The 17,189-nt window shown below is 56.8% G+C and overlaps 1 protein-coding gene across 44 annotated transcripts in view; it reads left to right on the top strand.

Moving 5' to 3' along the window:
* The window catches only part of TNS1 (tensin 1), a 206,661-nt gene that overhangs the window by 153,268 nt on the left and 36,204 nt on the right, over positions 1-17,189 (top strand). For 23 of the 44 annotated variants that reach the window (XM_070270454.1, XM_070270457.1, XM_070270455.1 and 20 more), the window contains one exon: positions 7,882-9,483. In XM_070270454.1, the coding sequence (XP_070126555.1) occupies positions 7,882-9,483 (1,602 nt within the window). Of the gene's footprint in view, positions 1-7,881; positions 9,484-15,283; positions 15,371-17,189 lie in introns of all 44 variants that reach the window. The other 21 variants (XR_011439835.1, XM_070270468.1, XM_070270452.1 and 18 more) reach the window with 1 other exon arrangement.

Genomic DNA, 17,189 nt, shown 5'->3' with positions numbered 1-17,189 from the left:
CAAGATAGTATCTGTGGAAAGGGCAGCGGCTCCTTCCTGAGGAGGGCGTGGGGACACATCCGTGGGCATCACTTGACTGAAGCCTGTTTGTTAAATCGTGGCATTCCTGGTCTGCAGCCGTAGTTGGAGGGCCCCATCCCCAGGCTCTTTGGCCATCTTCACCTTGAAGCGCCGTTTGGGGGAAGAACGGGCCACTTGGAGCTGGGAAGAGGAAGCCATTTGCACCTCTGTGCTGGGTGACCTCGGGGGTCCCCTGAGCCTGCTGAGCTTGGCTGTCCTCCTGTAAAATGATGGGTGGGTAGGGGATTAAGTGGTCCCCTCAGCCGCTTCAGCTCTAACAACCCCATGGCTTTTAAGCAGCTCTCTTGGCTCTGCCGACTTCCTGGACCCTCTCAGAGCTCAGTCCTGCTGCCTCTGAGGGCCCCGAGCCAGGGCATAGGAGCGCAGGATGCTGGGAGGGGCCTCTGTGGCCACTGCGACGGGTGTGCTGAGTCTCTCCAAGGCCCACAGGCCGACATTCAGACCAGGTTCCATGTGGACATTGGGCCTGTGCCTCGCTCTTTCTTTCTTGGTCTTGGTGGAATGGCGCAGGTGGCTGGGGGTGGGGCGCTTGGCACCCGCCCTCCCCGGGTCCATGGGGACAGGTGCGTGGGTGACCCTGGTGAGGTCACTTGTACAGAGGACAGAGTGTCTGTGAAAAGACTGACAGCAGCCCTGGGAAGGACCTTGTTCTCTTCTGTCTACTCTCTGAAATGTGGTGGGTCCCCTGAGTGCTATTAAACAGGAAGAAAGACAGGTGTCTCTTTGCCACACCTGGACTCACCTGCCCCTGGCCCGAGGCCCCGTGCCTGTCAGTGTGGCATCAGCGGACATCTCCCACTGTGAACAGCAGACGTCTCCCATTGGGCGCCTAAGTCCCTTGGGCTATACCTGTCACTTGCCCTCTTTGCCATCTCAAAGGCTGTCTCCTCTGTGTGGGTCCCCTTCAGAGACTCGGGGACTTCTTTTCAATGCCTAATTCTGCTGATCTTCCAAGCCTCTGAGGAAGTCCCTTACCCTAGAGAAATTCCAGAACTCTCTGCAAGCTGTGATGCACAGAGGGCTGCCTCATCCTCGGCTGGCTGTGAGGTGGGAGGATGGCGTGGGTGGAGGCTGGGGCTGTCGCAGACTGGGCCACAGGAGGTGCCTGCCACCGTTGCTAGGTGTCTCATGGGGACCCCAGGTCATGCTTGAACCATGGGGCTGAGGTCCTCCATGGCCCCTCCATCCTCATCCTTGCCTCGCGCTCACCACCCCTGGGAAGGTTAAGACCCAGTGGTGGCTCTGGGCTGAGCCCCTTCGCACGCTCCTCCAGCTGGAAGGGTTTCTCTTCTGGGTGTTCTCCCATTTTCTTGATGGAGACTGGCCTTCCTCGGAGAAGTCCCGGGTGACAGAGGGGGTTCCCCAGGAGCAGCAGCCGAACTCTTAGATGTGTGCGTCCATAGATGGACTTTGGGGTGACCATCAGCTCCCTGATATTATGTGCAAAGTGTATGTTTGTGCGTTTTTTTAGGAAATGAGTCTAGGCTTTCATCAGATGCCCCAAGGGGTCTTTGGCCTAAGAAAGTTCGTGTCTGCTGGGTGGGATGTGGCTGGGAGTCTTGTGGGGGCACCACGGGGTGAGCTGTGCCTCAACTGGTTTCCAGGGACCTCCACTGTGCCCAGCAGAGCTCCCGACCATGTAGAGATCCCCTCTCTTGTGATGTTTTCTCTGCAGAGCCTCTTTCTTCTCTTCCCTTTGGGAGAAGTTTGGGTCCACCTTGAACCCTTGAGTTTTCACTGCTCTGGGTGTCAGGGGAAGAAGACTGTTTCCGTGGCTGACAACACTATGGAGCTTTCTGGGCTCTTGGCTATGGTGCAGCAAGCGTTTCCGGAATGCCGGGCGCCGTGCTCTGTGGGGCTATGCTGTGTAGCTATGCGGGTCAGACCCCAGGAGGCACGGTTCACGTGGTTGTTGTGAAAGCTGCTGTCTGGGAGCCAGGCACCCAGAGAGAGAGAGACAGAGGCCGTTCCTCGAGGAGCACTCAGCTTAGTGGGGAAGACAGACGTGGCATCAGTGACGACTGTCCAGTGGGCAATGGGTGTCACAGAAGGTGTCCACGCAGGGCAGCAGGACCTGGGAGGAGGTTTCTCTGAGTCTGGAGGACTGTCAGAAAGGGGCGTGTCCAGGGAGACTTCCCAGGGAGGTTCAAACGGAGCCTGAGGGAGGAGGAGGAGGTCGGCCAGGGAGGTTGGGAGTTGCCGGGGCAGGTAAGGAAGGGCCTTTCAGGAGAAGGAACAGAATATGCAAGGCACAGTGTAGGAAGGAGCATATAAGTAGTAAGAGTGGAGTAGGGGGTTGGGAGTGTTGAGGACAGTGACGATGAGGCTTCCGAAGGCAGGCAGGGACCCGAGGATAAAAGGCCCAGCGTGTCCAGCAGGCGTTTGGGCTTCACTCTGTGGGCGATGGGAGCTGTTGCCCTGGAGAGAGGAGAATGCAGAGTGGTGGGTGTGCCAGGCTCAGCTCATGGTACTTAGCTCCTGAATCCTGTCACTCAGCAAGCCTGCAAGGAAGCATTAGAGCTTCCCCGAAAGGCTCGGAGGCCAGGGCCTACGTCGTCCTTAAGTGGTTGACGCGAGCTGAGTTGGCCATTAAGACGGGGACCATCCTTCTCAGTGATGGATATGTTTGGTGCAGGGGTGGATCGGGAGGGGACGCTTCCCCTCTGTCTCCTCTCTAGAACCACATCCCTGTGGCCTCCCTGGTGCCCAACCCCACCCTCTGGCTCCTGCTCCATAGCCCCAGCCCTAGCTCCAACCCTTGCCTCCCCACGTGGCTGGGGGATAGTCCGTGGCTCAAGGGTTAACACGTCCAGAAACTTGCTCTCCTGGCTGCCTCTTGGCTAAGCCTCAGTTCTTGTCGAAGCCCACCTACCTCCCAGACACACATGACCTTTGATGCCCCATTCCCGAGTTTAAGGAGCTGAGATTCCGGCTGTCGGGGTCCCGCTCTGCCCCCACACTGCCGTATGCGGGCGGGCACGGTGCCTCTTCCTATTGGCTGTGCATTGATCCTCTTCCATGTTGGTTGATCATCACTGCCCCGGGTAATGTATTTTAATGAATTGTTACTCCGCTGGACGTGGACCCAAAGGACTTTTTAGCGTGAAGGGCCCCATCCTGAAAACCTTAATAAATCATTCACTGTTTAGAACAGACCCGCCGTTGGACGGAGCGGGTCTCTCAAGGAGTCACTTTCTTGCAGTCAACCAGGCTGGCACCTGTCGTTCTTCGTGATTGGGCCGCCTGTCCTGATACCTAAATAAGTGAGATCTCCGCAGTTGACATTAGTTGGAGAAGCGGGCGCCCTTAATCTTAGAAAATGCCGACCCCCTGGGTCAGGGCTTCTCCAGGAGTTATCCACCTGTGTGTGTTGGCCAGAATCCCTGGAGAGCTGCTTAAAATGCCGGTGCTTGGCCCCACCCCAGACCTATGTGTGAGAGTTCTTGAGGGGAGGACCCCCGAGTCTGCCTTTGTAACCATCCCCAGAGGAGGTTCTTAGGAACATCAGATCAGAAAACAATGGCCCTAAGCCCACATCACCGCAGCGTCCCATGTTTCTGTCTCTCGTTCTTTTTTAAGAGGATGGGATGGGCACGGCTTTCCTTTCCTGCGTCCTGGCCTGTGCTGGACTTCATGCACCACTCACACCTCTGTGGCTTCCTGGAGGGAGCCCCAGGGAGTAGGTCCATGTCCAAGTCAGCTGGGGATTTTCCTCAGAGCTTTCCAAAAGCATGACTCGCACATCTGGATTACGGCCGCCGTGGAATAAGGGCCCCTTGGTGCAACCGAGCTCAGTGTCAAGGGTGGAGTCCAGGGCTTGGAGCCGCGGCTGGAAAGAGCGGGGAGACAGATGCAGACAAAGCAAGTGGGACCTTGAAGAGACTGTGGGCTTCTCAGTTTTCCTAGGGAATTAGGCAGAGAGACGGGCCACGAGACAGGATGTCCAGGCTGGCCTGGGCTTGGGGCCTGGGGGCTTGTCACCCTGGGCTGCCTGTAACTTATGGTGTCCCTGCAGTTTATCCTTCTACTCTGTTTTCACCAGGCCACCACCCACCCAATCAGGCCCCAGTGAGGCAGGTTCCTCCCTCTGTCCCTTGCCCCTCTCCCACTGGGCGTCCAACTCCTTCTCATCTGAGGTGGTTTATCTGAACTGGCCGTGCCAAAGAGGCTGCTGGGACTTCGAGATGGATCTGGTGGCTCTCAGCGTAAGATGAAAGCCTTCTGCCCTCACCCTCCACGCCCCTCTCCTCCTCCTTGCTCTGCTGGCATCTCTCTTGTGCCCTTCCTGCCTTAATAGATTGAAACCGACACTGTGTTCCGGCTTCTTGTGGTCCTGGTAATAGCTCCTAATGTGGCTGTGGCGGATGGGGAGAGGGGAATGACGCGTGAGCGTGTGTGCCGGTGTGGGGGTAGGGGCGCTTCCCTTCATCTCCCATGGGAGGAGCAGAGGTGCGTTCCCCTCAGGTCAGGCCGGTACTCTGGGGTTTCAGCAGAGCCCTCACCGGGGCTGGACAGACCTGGGATGGGCCTGAGTGTCCCGTTTCTCCCGTTGTCGTGGAGAGGAAGATGGCCACCGAGGATGCAGAACAGCCTGGAGGCTGCAGCCAGCACTGGGTGCTCAGGAGCCACTGGCTCCTTCTTTGAGCAGTAGACATTTCCATTTATATTTAGCAAACAGGATTTGGTTAAACAATTTACACTTCTTTGATTTTCTTACTAAGCCTTAGTGGCCGGGCAGTTATTGCTCCCAATGTTGTGGCTACAAACAGTTGGCCATGTGGGGGTAAATTACATGACAGAATCCGTTTAATATTGACATTGTCAAAATCAATGAAGCATGGGGCCCGGCCAGAAGGGCCAAGGTATCAGGTGGCGGTAATCAGTGTGAATTCTCCCTCCGTTCCTTGGGGGATGCTTTCTTAGCTCCCTTGCCAAAAGCTCTTCTTTTAAAACCCTAGTGAGGGGCTGGCCCCGTGGCTGAATGATAAGTTCGTGCGCTCTGCTGCAGGTGGCCCAGTGTTTCGTTGGTTTGTAATCCTGGGCGCGGACATGGCACTGCTCATCAAACCACGCTGAGGCAGTGTCCCACACGCCACAACGAAGAATATACAACTATGTACTGGGGGGCTTTGGGGAGAAAAAGGAAAAAGGTAAAACCTTAAAAAAAAAAAAAAAAAAAAAGGAACCTAGTGAGATGCTGGAGTGGGTCTACTTTTTCCTGGAAGGAAAGAACACTCAGATTGGCACTAGTTTGCACCCAGTGTTCTCGTTGCCTTCTGTCTGGTGTAAATGGGGAGGCCACTGGACACCATCCTTTGCTTTGCTGTTCCCCTGCTTCCAGACCATGTGGGCATGGACGTGAGAGATTGGGGAGTCTGGGGATGGAGGAGGTCCCTGGCCCAGGAGGGACGCTCCGGCATCCCACGCCATGGGCTGCGGAGTGCACCCAGGGCCACAGAAAGGGCCTGCTTTCTCCAGGACCAGTGGTTCTCCAGGCACAGTGAGAAGGCAGGACAGCTCTTCAGACTTCACCAGCTGGTCTGAGGGGCCCATCCTCGCAGGAACCACCCCCAGAAATCTTAGTGGATGAGCGCTCCTGTCTTCAGCACAGTTGTGTGTCGCTTAATGACAGGGGTGTGTTCTGAGAAATCTGGTGAGTTCGCCATTGTGCAAACATGACAGAGTGCACTTGCACCCACCTAGATGGCACAGCCTACTGCACACCCAGGTTCTGTGCTGCCGATCTTATGGGACCACTGTTGTATATGTGGTCCGAAATAGCGTTGACTGAAACGTCGTTATGCAACACATGACTGTTCTTTTTCCCTCTGGAAACAGCCAGCTGAGCTCTCTTCTTTTCTGTGTAGCAAGGAGCCCGGTTCTTTGGAGGCACATGGCAGCCTCTCTCTTCCGACAGCGTGACCCTCTAGGGACCGTGACAGGCCAGCAGGGAGAGGCAGGCATGTCTGCCACTGCATCTCAGCAGCCTTTAGGGGTCTTGGCACAAGGGGCAGGCTGTTTGAGATCCAGACCCATCTCAGCCAAGACCTCTTTCCAGTTCAGACCAGCCTCATCCCTGTGAGCCCCGGGCTGCGGCCACAGTGGCCCATTGTCACTTGAGGCCTGCTGCTGGCTGAGGTCCCAAACTCCAGGGGAAACAGGGGGCAGAGACATGGTTCTGGAGCGTTCAGTGAACGGGCAGAGCTTCTGCCCCCAGGGGGTGTGTGGCCGATGCGCTTTGTTGAGCATCTCTGTGCTGGCTCTCGGGTGACGTCCTCTGGTTGGCCTGTGGTCTGTGTGTGTGTGTTGATCAGGATGTTCCTGTTTTGTGGTTGTCTGATCACTTGTTCTTGGCCATGGGCTTCTGTGTGAGTGTTTATTTTTAGAGGTTGCCACTTCTGGCCCGAGGGCTGATCCTCGGGCACGGAAGGAGCTTGTATTTTCTGAAATGTCTGTGGCTTTAACTTTATTTTGGGGTATTGCTGCCTATTTTGTGTTTATTCAACTTAATGTGTGTGTTTGTGTGTGCGTGATATGAGAGAGTGTAGAATAGTAAAAGTTGTATGGTCTTTGAAATTCCGCTTTAGTTCTGATTTTAAATTAATTTTGATTTTAATTTAGTTTTGTTTTAAATTTGTTCCGATTTTAAATGCCAGCTTTACCAGGTACTGTGTCTACAAAGAGATGGTTCCACCTCTCAGACCTCTGTTCGTCCGTCTGTAAAACAGGCGTGGCAGGCTGCCCACGGGATGGGAGGTCACGTATGTGTGAAGTGCCTGGCAAGCGTTTGGCACGTGGCAGGCGTTCCCCGGCATGTGGGGGGTTGTGATGGGTGTTTGTATGTTCGTATCCACACCCATACTTCTGCTGGGGCGCTTCCTTGGTGTGCCCCGTGCGTGCGTGTGTCTGGGTATCCGATTTGGGTGATTTCTGGTTGGCGTGTGTGTCTCTGGCTGTCTTTGTGTCTGGCTTTCTGTGTGTGAGTGTGTGTGTGCGACCGTTGGTGTCTGGGCTGGAATTGATGCTGTGTTGGAGGGGGTGCTCTCTCTTCTCGCCAATCAGGGGCCCACCTTGGAGTGAGCGGAGATGCGAGTGTGCGTGTGTGCATGTGCGCGTGTGTGTGTCGGGGCTGGAAGCTGGGCTGCTGACTGTACTGGGTGTGAAATCACTGAGTTCCTCTGGGCGGGGGAGATTCTCCGTTCCTGAGTCAGCCCTTTGGCCCTGAGCCACCGAGCGCTCACTTTTTCCTTTCAGAGAAAGTATTGCTCACGGGGTCCCAAGAGCTGTCTGCAGACAGAATGACACCGGGGACACCGCTCTCTCATGAAAACCTCTAGTTCTGCGTTCTCGTCCCTAAGATGCTTCCCCCGGTCCCTGAACCCCCTTCCCAGAGCCCCATGGGCCCCAGCATTCAGAGGGACAGTGCATCCCCTCCACACAGGGCCTGCTGGCTTTATTGAGCCCCATCTTGGCCCAGCACTTCCCGGTCCTTGGGGCGCTGGTGAAATGACAGAGCCAGGCTGTGGACTGGGGCGTCTTGCTCCCAGGACCCCCCCCGCCCAATCTCAGGCTCCACTGCCCGGCCCTGAGCTGGGTCTTGGAGAGGGCTCTGCCCAGAAGCCTAGGAGAGGGTCCTCTCGTCCTTTTACCTTTCCCTGACCTTGGGGTGCTGAAAGGAGGTTTTAGGATCTAGGGAATGGAAGCCCTTGGCTCCCTTCCTCAGAGAGTAGAAGACGTCAAATGTCTGTGCCTCGCACTGACGTCTGTACTCTGTTGTCTGCCCTCTGCTCTCTCTTGCAGAGGTGGTGGGACACACCCAGGGGCCGCTGGACGGGAGTCTATATGCCAAGGTGAAGAAGAAGGACTCGCTGCACGGCAGCACCGGGGCCGTCAACGCCACGCGGCCGGCCCTGTCGGCCACCCCCAACCACGTGGAGCACACCCTGTCCGTGAGCAGTGACTCGGGCAACTCCACAGCCTCCACCAAGACAGACAAGACCGATGAGCCTGGCCCCGGCCCCTCCGGTGCCCCTGCTGCCCTGAGTCCCGAGGAGAAGCGTGAGCTGGACCGCCTGCTCAGCGGCTTCGGCTTGGAGCGGGAGAAGCAAGGCGCCATGTACCACGCCCAGCATCTCCGGTCCCGCCCGGCGGGGCGCCCTGCTGCACCCTCTTCTGGCCGCCACGTCGTCCCAGCCCAGGTTCATGTCAACGGCGGGGCCTTGGCATCTGAGCGGGAGACAGACATCCTGGACGATGAGCTGCCCAACCAGGATGGGCACAGCGTGGGCAGCATGGGCACACTGTCCTCCCTGGACGGGGTCACCAACACCAGTGAGGGGGGCTACCCAGAGGCTATGTCCTCACTCACCAACGGCCTGGACAAGCCCTACCCTGTGGAACCTATGGTCAATGGTGGGGGCTACCCCTATGAGTCTGCCAGCCGGGCAGTGCCAGCCCACGCTGGCCACACGGCCCCCATGCGGCCCTCCTACTCCACACAGGAGGGTTTAGCTGGCTACCAGCGAGAGGGGCCCCACCCAGCCTGGTCTCAGCCAATGACCACCTCTCCCTATGGCCATGACCCCAGCGGTATGTTCCGCTCTCAGTCCTTTCCAGAAGCTGAGCCCCAGCTGCCCCCAGCTCCAGCCCGAGGGGGAAGCAGCCGGGAGGCTGTGCAGAGGGGCCTGAGTTCCTGGCAGCAGCAGCAGCAGCAGCAGCAGCAGCAGCCGCCGCCGCTGCAGCAGCCTCGCCCACCTCCTCGCCAGCAGGAAAGGGCCCACTTGGAGAGTCTCGGGCTCAGCAGGCCCAGCCCCCAGCCATTGGCAGAGACCCCCACGCCTGGCCTCCCGGAGTTCCCGAGGGCGGCCTCCCAGCAGGAAATTGAGCAGTCCATCGAAACCCTCGACATGCTGATGCTGGATCTGGAGCCAGCCGCGGCTGCCGCCCCCCTGCACAAATCCCAGAGCGTCCCGGGGGCCTGGCCGGGGGCTTCCCCGCTCTCCTCCCAGCCCTTCTCTGGCTCCTCCTGCCAGTCTCATCCACTGACGCAGTCCAGATCTGGCTACATCCCCAGTGGGCATTCCTTGGGAACCCCTGAGCCAGCCCCACGGGCCTCTCTAGAGTCCGTCCCTCCTGGCAGACCCTACTCACCTTATGATTATCAGCCGTGTCCAGCTGGGCCCAACCAGAGTTTCCGTCCAAAGAGCCCAGCCTCCTCGTCTTCCTCGTCTGCCTTCTTTCCAACTGCCCAGGGTCCTCCAGGGCCTCAGCAGCCCCCGGCCTCGCTCCCTGGCCTCACCGCTCAGCCTCAGCTCCCACCGAAGGAGGCGGCTTCAGACCCATCCAGAACTCCGGAGGAGGAGCCACTGAACCTGGAGGGGCTGGTGGCCCACCGGGTAGCAGGTAAGCAGGGACCATCGGTGCAGGGTGCCTCCTTTTTCCCTCTGCTCCTTCCCTCTTTGGTCTTGGCTGGTTTTGGTGGGAGCAGGTGCAGGCCCAGCCATCATGCCTTGTAGGCGCTGCTTTGGCGTGGGGAAAAGGCTGTCAGGAGCCATCCCTTCCTGCATTCGTTGTCTGTTAGGCTCCAAGCCAGGCATTGAGATTCAAAGATCAGTGTCTTTCAGTTCCTGCCCTCAAGGACCTTACAGTCTAGTGAGGGGACAGATACACAGACAGATAATTCTAACACTGTGCAGTGTGTGAGACAACAGAGCTGGGGACCGAAGCCCTGGAGCCTGGGGGAAAGCAAGGCTTATCACCTAAGGCAGTCAGGGAAAGCTTCCTGGAAGTGGTGACTTCCCAGCCTTCTAGGCAGAGAGGAGAGGCCGTGTGCAACTGCCTGCAGAGCTCTCTGTGCTCAGACTTCACGTCCTTGGGGAAGGCTGCAGGGAGGCACCTGTAGACTCGAATTCCCTCTTGGGCCCTCCCAGAGGCATGACAAAAAGCCTGAGAGGGTGTCCCGAAGCCCGTGGGCTCTATCTGAGTGTTCGGCCCTGGCGAGTCCTTTCCAGATATTTCTGTGTTTCAGGGGAGGCCAGGTTCCCCTTTTTGCTCAGCTGTCCTGCTAGTCCATGCTTTAGGACCAGCTCTGCACGGGAAGCAGGCCCAGGGAAAGGCAGCTGCATTTCCTGTCAGAGAACGGACTGGTCTTTCTGGAGAGAGGAGAGAGTGGGGCAGCCAGAGCTGCTGACTGAGGCAAGAAATGGCAGCGTGTCCGGGGCCATGTTGGGAGGGACAGGAAGAGCTCCCCTCCCTCCCACTGGCCGCAGCCTGTGACCCTTCCTCGGGGGCAGCCGCACTGGCGGGAAATCCTATGGGCTGGTTTAGTTGTGGAGGTGGGCCCGGGCAGGGGTGGACCAGAGACTGACAGGGTGGTGGGAGCTCAGGGAGGCGAGGAGGAGGCGCCCGGCAGCTGCCCCTGCCCTCCACCCCTTCTCCTGAGTGTGGGGGAAGCTGAGTCTCCCTGCCAGCTGCAGGGAGGGAGGGAGACGCCCTCCCTGGGGATGGATGGTGGGCTTGGGGAAGCAGCTGGGGGCAGGCCAGCTGGCTATTGGGCCGGCCCAGGACCTGGGTGTGGGGCGTGGACGCCCTGCTCCCCTACTTCAGAGCAGAGCATAGTCCCCAGTTCAACTAGTGGTGACTTGAAGTTGGCCGTAATGGAAGTATTTACACCGTGGAAATGGGCGCCAGGGCTTCAGCTCCCCTGAGAGCTGGTCAGCAGCATGTCAGTGCTTTCACCTGCGAGTCTTAGCGCAGGTGGAGTAACTGTAAGCCCAGGAGTGAGAGGAACGCTTTGTGGGGTGGTCCAGATGGGGCTCCCGTGTTCTGCTTTCTCACGCGTCTGGGCCCCTGACATAAGAATCCCCCAGCTTCTTTGTCACTAGAGATGCTCTTCTTCCTGGTTTGGTTGAAGGGAGAGGAATGGGGCCCTCTCAGGATTTACAGAGTTGGGGTAGCAGCCTGAGGAATAGTGACATTCTAGCCTGACGATGGGCAGAATCCAGCAGGCCTTTCTCTGGGGGAGCAGGAGGAATTTCCTCCCCCTGCTAGATAGAACCCTTCGGTATAGCTCTCCTGCAGCTTGCTTGAGAGGAAGCCATACTGCGTGGCCTGGGAACCATCTCCATCTGGTAGTGGATCTCTTCTCAGCCTTTTTTCTCCTACTAGCTTCTGAGATCTTGATTGTCAACTTCCATAACCTATAGCCGCTCAGTCTTTGGCTGCCAAGAAGTCATAAGAAGGGGGCAGTATTGTTAGTACAATGTCTCCGTTCCCCATCCCTGCTCCCCTCTCCCCCACCAGCTGTGAGTGACTGTCAGGAGAAGGGATGAGATGTGTAGAGGAGACAGTTATATTTGGTTCCCAGAGCTATAAAGGGGCCTCCCTGGCCCATGCTGTGTCGTGAACAGCATTTCTTCCATCAGCAGGTCCTGCTTGCACAACTTCTTAGGAGCCCTTCAGGGTGTCTGCGATGCTTGTGTCGATAAAGGTGCATGGGCAGGATCGGTGTGCAGCAGAGTCTGGGAGGCAGGGAGCACACATTTCCTGTACCTCCTCTTTCTGCTTGTTCTGCAGTCTTCTGCAAGAAGCTGGAACATAAGCTTCAACATGAGTAACCTAGGAAGCGCAGGTCTGAGAGAGAACCTATTCATGGCCATGGACTTGATCTGGCCTCTCTGGGCTTTTCTCCCTCAGGTCTGCCTTTTCCTTCTTGGCTCTCCTCCATCTCAGAACTCTGTTCCTGCTTCATTCCACCTTGATCCCACCACTCCTTATGTTTTATTTCAGCTTAGATGTCAGAGAGTTTAGGGGTAGTTTTCCTAACTTGATTAAGGCTAGGTACCAGAAACTTGTAGGAGATCATACCTTCTTGTGAAACCTTAGAAGAATTCCTGTTATAGCCAGGGACAAAATAAGAATGCCTGTTATCGCCGCCATCATTTAACGTTGTCTGGGATGTCCCAGCCAGTGCAATAAGACAAGAAAAAGAAATGGGAGTCGGTGTTGGTGAGTCCAATTGAGTTATCTTATGATCCTTATTCTGTGACCAGCCTGGTCTCAGATGTCTCTAGAGGTAGAGATTTCAATGCATGTTGGAAATAGATGTGAATCTTGTCCTTGAGGAGTCTAGAGTTTGGTGAGGAAAAAAGAGAGCAAGATCTTTAAAATGAGGTCATTTGTCATGAGAGGTATGGAAATAAGTTTCTGTGGGAGTGAGGAAGAAGGAGAGATCATCGTCAGCAGAGAATGGAGAGGCTCTGTGCTGAGGGTGGGTTTTAAACAGAGCCTTGGACGATGGGGAGGATTTTGAAAGTAGGTGGGGTCGTTGGAGAGAGAGGGTTCATAATGAAGACAGGAAGGCGTAGGACATGTTTGAAGAATGAAGCAGGTTGAGAGCCCACAGACTGTGTGAGAGAGAGTTAGGAGGGTAGCCTGGGGCCTGCCTCGGGTTGGTCTTCAATACCGGACTAAGGAGCTTGAGCCTTTCCTAGTGGCGATGTAGGAAGCAGTGTGCTGTACTCAGGAGAATCCACCGTGATCAGCACGATTGTTTAGGAAGATGTATCTGGTGGGTCTAGGCAGGAAGGGTGCAAGAAGGGAGAGACTTTGAGCTGGGAGCTTATTAGTTAGCCGAGGTGATGGGGACTGGGTCGGGGTGCTGCCCGTGGAAATGAAAAGGAGGAGATGGATGCCGAGGACGCTGTGGAAGTAGAAACGCTGCATTTACAAGTTGATGGAATGTGGTGGCTGAAGGAGAGGGTGGCATCGGAGACGATTCTGAGGCTCCATGAAAAGAAACAGGATGCCGGTTCCATGAACAAACCAGGAGTCAGGAGGAGGAGCAGGTTTGGTGTCAGGTGGAGACCTCCGCGTTGGAGATGCTGACTTTGAGGTGACGGGGCAGCCTCCAGGCAGAGATGTGTGGGAGGCAGTTGACCATCTGGAATTGGAGCGTGACAGAGTGGAAAGAGTTCTGGATTTTAGAGTCATCCTCACAAAAGTTGAAGGTTAAAACTTTGGGCGTGGATGAGGTGTACATGCCAGAGGGCACGGAGAGAAAAGAACGTGGGGTGAGATGGACAGGAAGTGGATGGAGGCCATAAGGGGACTGAGAACCAGTGTTCAGGGTGGTGAGAGACCCGTATGGTGGGCCATCACAGAAGGCCGGATGATAAAGGGCTCCCAGCAGGAGGGGCGGGGGTTGCAATGTCACTATGAGAGATCGTGAGGAGGAGGGTTGAGAAAAATTCATTGGGCTTGCCAATTAGGTGGCCCCAGTGATTTTCAAAGGCATATTTTCGCAGAGTGGTGGTGACAGAAGCCAGACTGTGAGGGAGGGAGGAGTGACCGGAGAGGGAGCACAGACAACATGTCAACTACTCTTTTGAGTGGTTTTGTGATAAAAGGGGAGAGGATGGTAGTTAAAGAGGTCAGCAAGCTATTGAGAACTTCTTTTTGTAAATATAGGAACCATGAGAATGTTTTTAGAGAAGAGAGAGCGTGCTTGAATATGGAGGGAAGAGGGAGAAAAAAATATAACAGGAAGAAAGAAATTGATAGAATAAGGTTTTCTAAGGAGGTGAGAGGGGATGGGGCTCCGCGGGTGGGTAATTGAGGCCCCACCAGGAGGTAAGAGGCTTCGTGAAATGAGGATAAAGATGGAGACAGAGATAAGGGGATAGCAGTGTCAAGCTTCAGGAGCTTGACTCGAAAACCCAGTGTTTACATTCTATTATGGAAACAGGGGATGAGATGAAGGCCCATGCAATCATTCATTCAACATGAGCTCCCAACCTGTGCTACATGCTGGTCTAGGTTCTGGAGGTAAGCAAACGAGGTGAAAAATCCTGGCCTTCATGGTGGAGATGGAGAATGAACAAATAAGTGACTACATATATAGTGTATCAGATGGGTGATAAGTGCCTTGGAGATAAAATAACGCAGTGAAGTGCCAGTGAGGGGTTGAAGGTGGGTGAGTGGCCAGGGAAAAAGCTTCGCTGGGCGGTGAGGGAACGTGCCAGATGGAACAGCAAGTGCAAAGGCCCTGAGGTGGAGTGTAGTGGGACACGAAGTCAGAGAGGTGATGAGAATGGGGGCCAGCTTGCAGTGGGCCTGGTGATCATAGGAACTTTGGCTTTTACTCTTCGTGGTGTGAGAAGCCTTAGGAAGGATATGGGCAGAAGAGTGACGTCATCTGACTTGTTCTAAAAGGATTAGTGTGACCAGAGTGGAACGGGGGAGACCAGTTAGGGGGCTGCTGCTATTGACCAGGCTGGTATCTGTGGAGATGGTGAGAAGTGCTCAGATTATGGACCTATTTTGGAGGTGGAGCCATCAAGATTTACAGATAGACCAGACATGGGATGTGAGAGAAAGAAAAGGCAGGGTTTTTGGCCGGAGTGACTAAAGGAGGGAGGTGCTCTTCACTCTGGTGGGAAGAGCCGGCTTGGAGGGGAGATCAGAAGTGTGGTCTTGGCCACATTAGATTTGAGATGTCCACGAAACATCCATGATGATTGGATATGTGAGTCAGGAGTTCAAGGGGGCAAGGTCGGGGCTTAGAAGTGTGGGCGTTGTCCGTGCCTGGGTGTCATGGAGAGCGCGACCTTGCATGACGGCCCCGGGCGCTGAGCACAGACGGAGAAAGGCCCCAGGATGGAATCCTGCAGCCTCGCACATTCAGGGGTTGGAGACCTGAGGGGGCATCAGCAGAGGAGCTGGTGCTAGGGAGGGTGACCCTGGGGCTCAGACGGAGGCCAGGAAGAGGCAGGTGACCATCAGCGGAGAGGGCGCGGGTGAGGCGTGGAGCTCCAGGATTGAAACCTCCTGGTCCCAGGCCCGCACCTTCCTCCATGCCGGGGTTAGAAAGAGAGACGAGGTGTCCGGCCAGACAGCGGGAGGCCCACCTGCCCTGAGGAGCAGAGTGGGGTGCTCCCTCCCTTCCTGTCTGACACCCTCCCTACCTCCCTCCCGAGTGTGGACAGATCCAGACTCAGAACACCGATTAATCTTGATTTTCTCTTTGTGTTTGTTTCGTTTTGTCTTGTGGAATGCCTCGTCCCTTGCGTTCTCTGTGTGTCCCTGTCCATCTGTCCCATGTGCCGTGGGCGTGGTGCCTTCCTTGCCTGGTGTTCTCCCCTCCACCCTGCCTCCCCATCCTGCTTGCCTCGCCCCTGCCGGCTCCCCTGGGCGGGGTGGGCAGCGTACAACGCTAAACTGGAGGGCATCGGGCGCAGTGGCAGCTTCTGGCACCCTCCTCCCCACCGGCTCCGATCTGCCTCCCTCTCTGGTTGGTGCCCCCCACCACCCTGACCCCGCCGCCCTTATCACTCTCTGGCCCTCACCTTAGCTCTCAGTTTCTCTCTTCCCTCTCTCCTTCATGTGCGTTCCTTGCAAACACCTGCCCGCTTCCTTCCCCTCTCATTTTTCCATTTCCTCCTCGCTTCTCTTCTTCTTCCTCTTCTGTTCTCTTCTCTCCATCTCTTCCTTATCCTCTTCTGCCCCACACCTTTTCTCACTGCCCCACTCTCTCTCCCTGCCCCGCCTCCCTCCTCCCTCTCTGCACATCCTCTCTCCTTCCGTTCTGCATGAGCGAGTGCTCCCACTTCCGCATGGACACGGGCCTGATGCTTCCGGCTTTGGCCTTACCTGCTGGGAACAGGGTCTTAGGTGACTAGACTAACTTTCAGCCATCCTGTGGACACGCAGACCTTTGCCATGAGGGTTCTCAGTGAGGGTGGGACAGCCCAGCTCTCCGGCCACCCTGGCCAGACCCCCCAGGCTGCCGGGCCAGGGCCTCAGCAGGAGCCGGGCTGTGCTTTGCGTGGGCCACCAGGCACAAGACAGAGGGCTTCCCCAGCAGTTGCTGCTCCCCTTCTTGAGTCCGGCCCTCCCTGGGGACAGAGCATCCCCCTGACCTCATTCTGAGTCTCTGAACCTAGGACCCATGGCCATGAGTCAGAAGCCCTGGGGGTGGTCCTGGCTCTGCTGTGACCACCTCTGTGACCTTGGGCAACTCTCTTAATTACTCAGAGCTCAAAGTCCCAATGTGAACAATGGAGGGGTCATAGTCCTGCATGGTGGCTTGATGTCCCCTACATGGTGGCCCCTTCATCAAGGGTCACGTTGCTCCATTTGGGATGAGGTAGTCACTGACGTCCGCCCTGGTCTCTTGGACCTCCAGGCCTATAGGCTTTTTGCTCTGGGGAGGGAGTCACCTCATCCTCTCCCTGCTCCTTGGAGCCTGGAGGCCCGGGTCTGAGACCATGTGCTCAGACTGGCCCCAGCTGTGGCCTTGAGCAGTTCCCGGAAAGCCTTGGGCGTGGTGGGAGCTTTGACTCCCAATGGCAACATCTGGTGCCGCCATGGCCCGTCCTGCTCCCAGTCCATGGATAACGGGGAGATGCTCGAGCAGAATGCCCCTGTCTGCCTCCTCCCCTCTCCTCCGCCCTCTCCTCGGCCCAGTGGTGGGGAGCGCAGTGTTCAGCTGGGCCTTGGGGGTTTGGGGACAGTTCTGGGGAGGTGGGCCCGTCCTGCGGGGAGCTGGCATGGCTTGCCCTGGGGCTGCTAGTGTGATCGCCGTGTGGCTTTCTGGTGCCCTGGCCCAGCAGGTGGCCTCCTGGATCCCCTCGCTTCCGGAGCCCCAGGCGTGCAGTCGGACACCCAGCCCCGCCACCTGGAGCTGAGGAGTCCAGTCTCAGCTGGAAATTGGAAGGCTGGAAAGAAGAGCTGGGTCTGTGGGGTGGAAGTGGCCGGTCCGGGGGGTGTGGGGGAGGCACATGGTGAGGCCTGACCCCAGGGCATTCGTTCATGAGACCCAGGGGTGGTGGGCGGCTGTGTCTGCCAAAATGCGGGTATTGGCGTGCGCTAGGCTACAGCCCCAGAATTGTGTGTGTGTATGTGTGTGTGTGTGTGTGTGTGTGTGTGTGTGTGTGTTAGTTAGATGAAGGGGAGCCTCAGAACCAGCTGCTCCCCAAGCACAGCACCATCCTGGGGGGCGGAGTGAGGACCTCAGGAAAGGGCCGCTCTGGCACCCTGCTCCTTGGGTCTGGAGGCACGGGCTGAGGTGACCGTGTTCCCTGGGGGCCGCGAGGATGGCCGATGCCCAC

This window comes from Equus caballus, chromosome 6, assembly GCF_041296265.1.
Source record: "Equus caballus isolate H_3958 breed thoroughbred chromosome 6, TB-T2T, whole genome shotgun sequence".
Lineage (NCBI taxonomy): Eukaryota > Metazoa > Chordata > Mammalia > Perissodactyla > Equidae > Equus > Equus caballus.
Note: the sequence above shows the minus strand (reverse complement) of the source record. Positions and strands in the feature narration are given on the sequence as shown.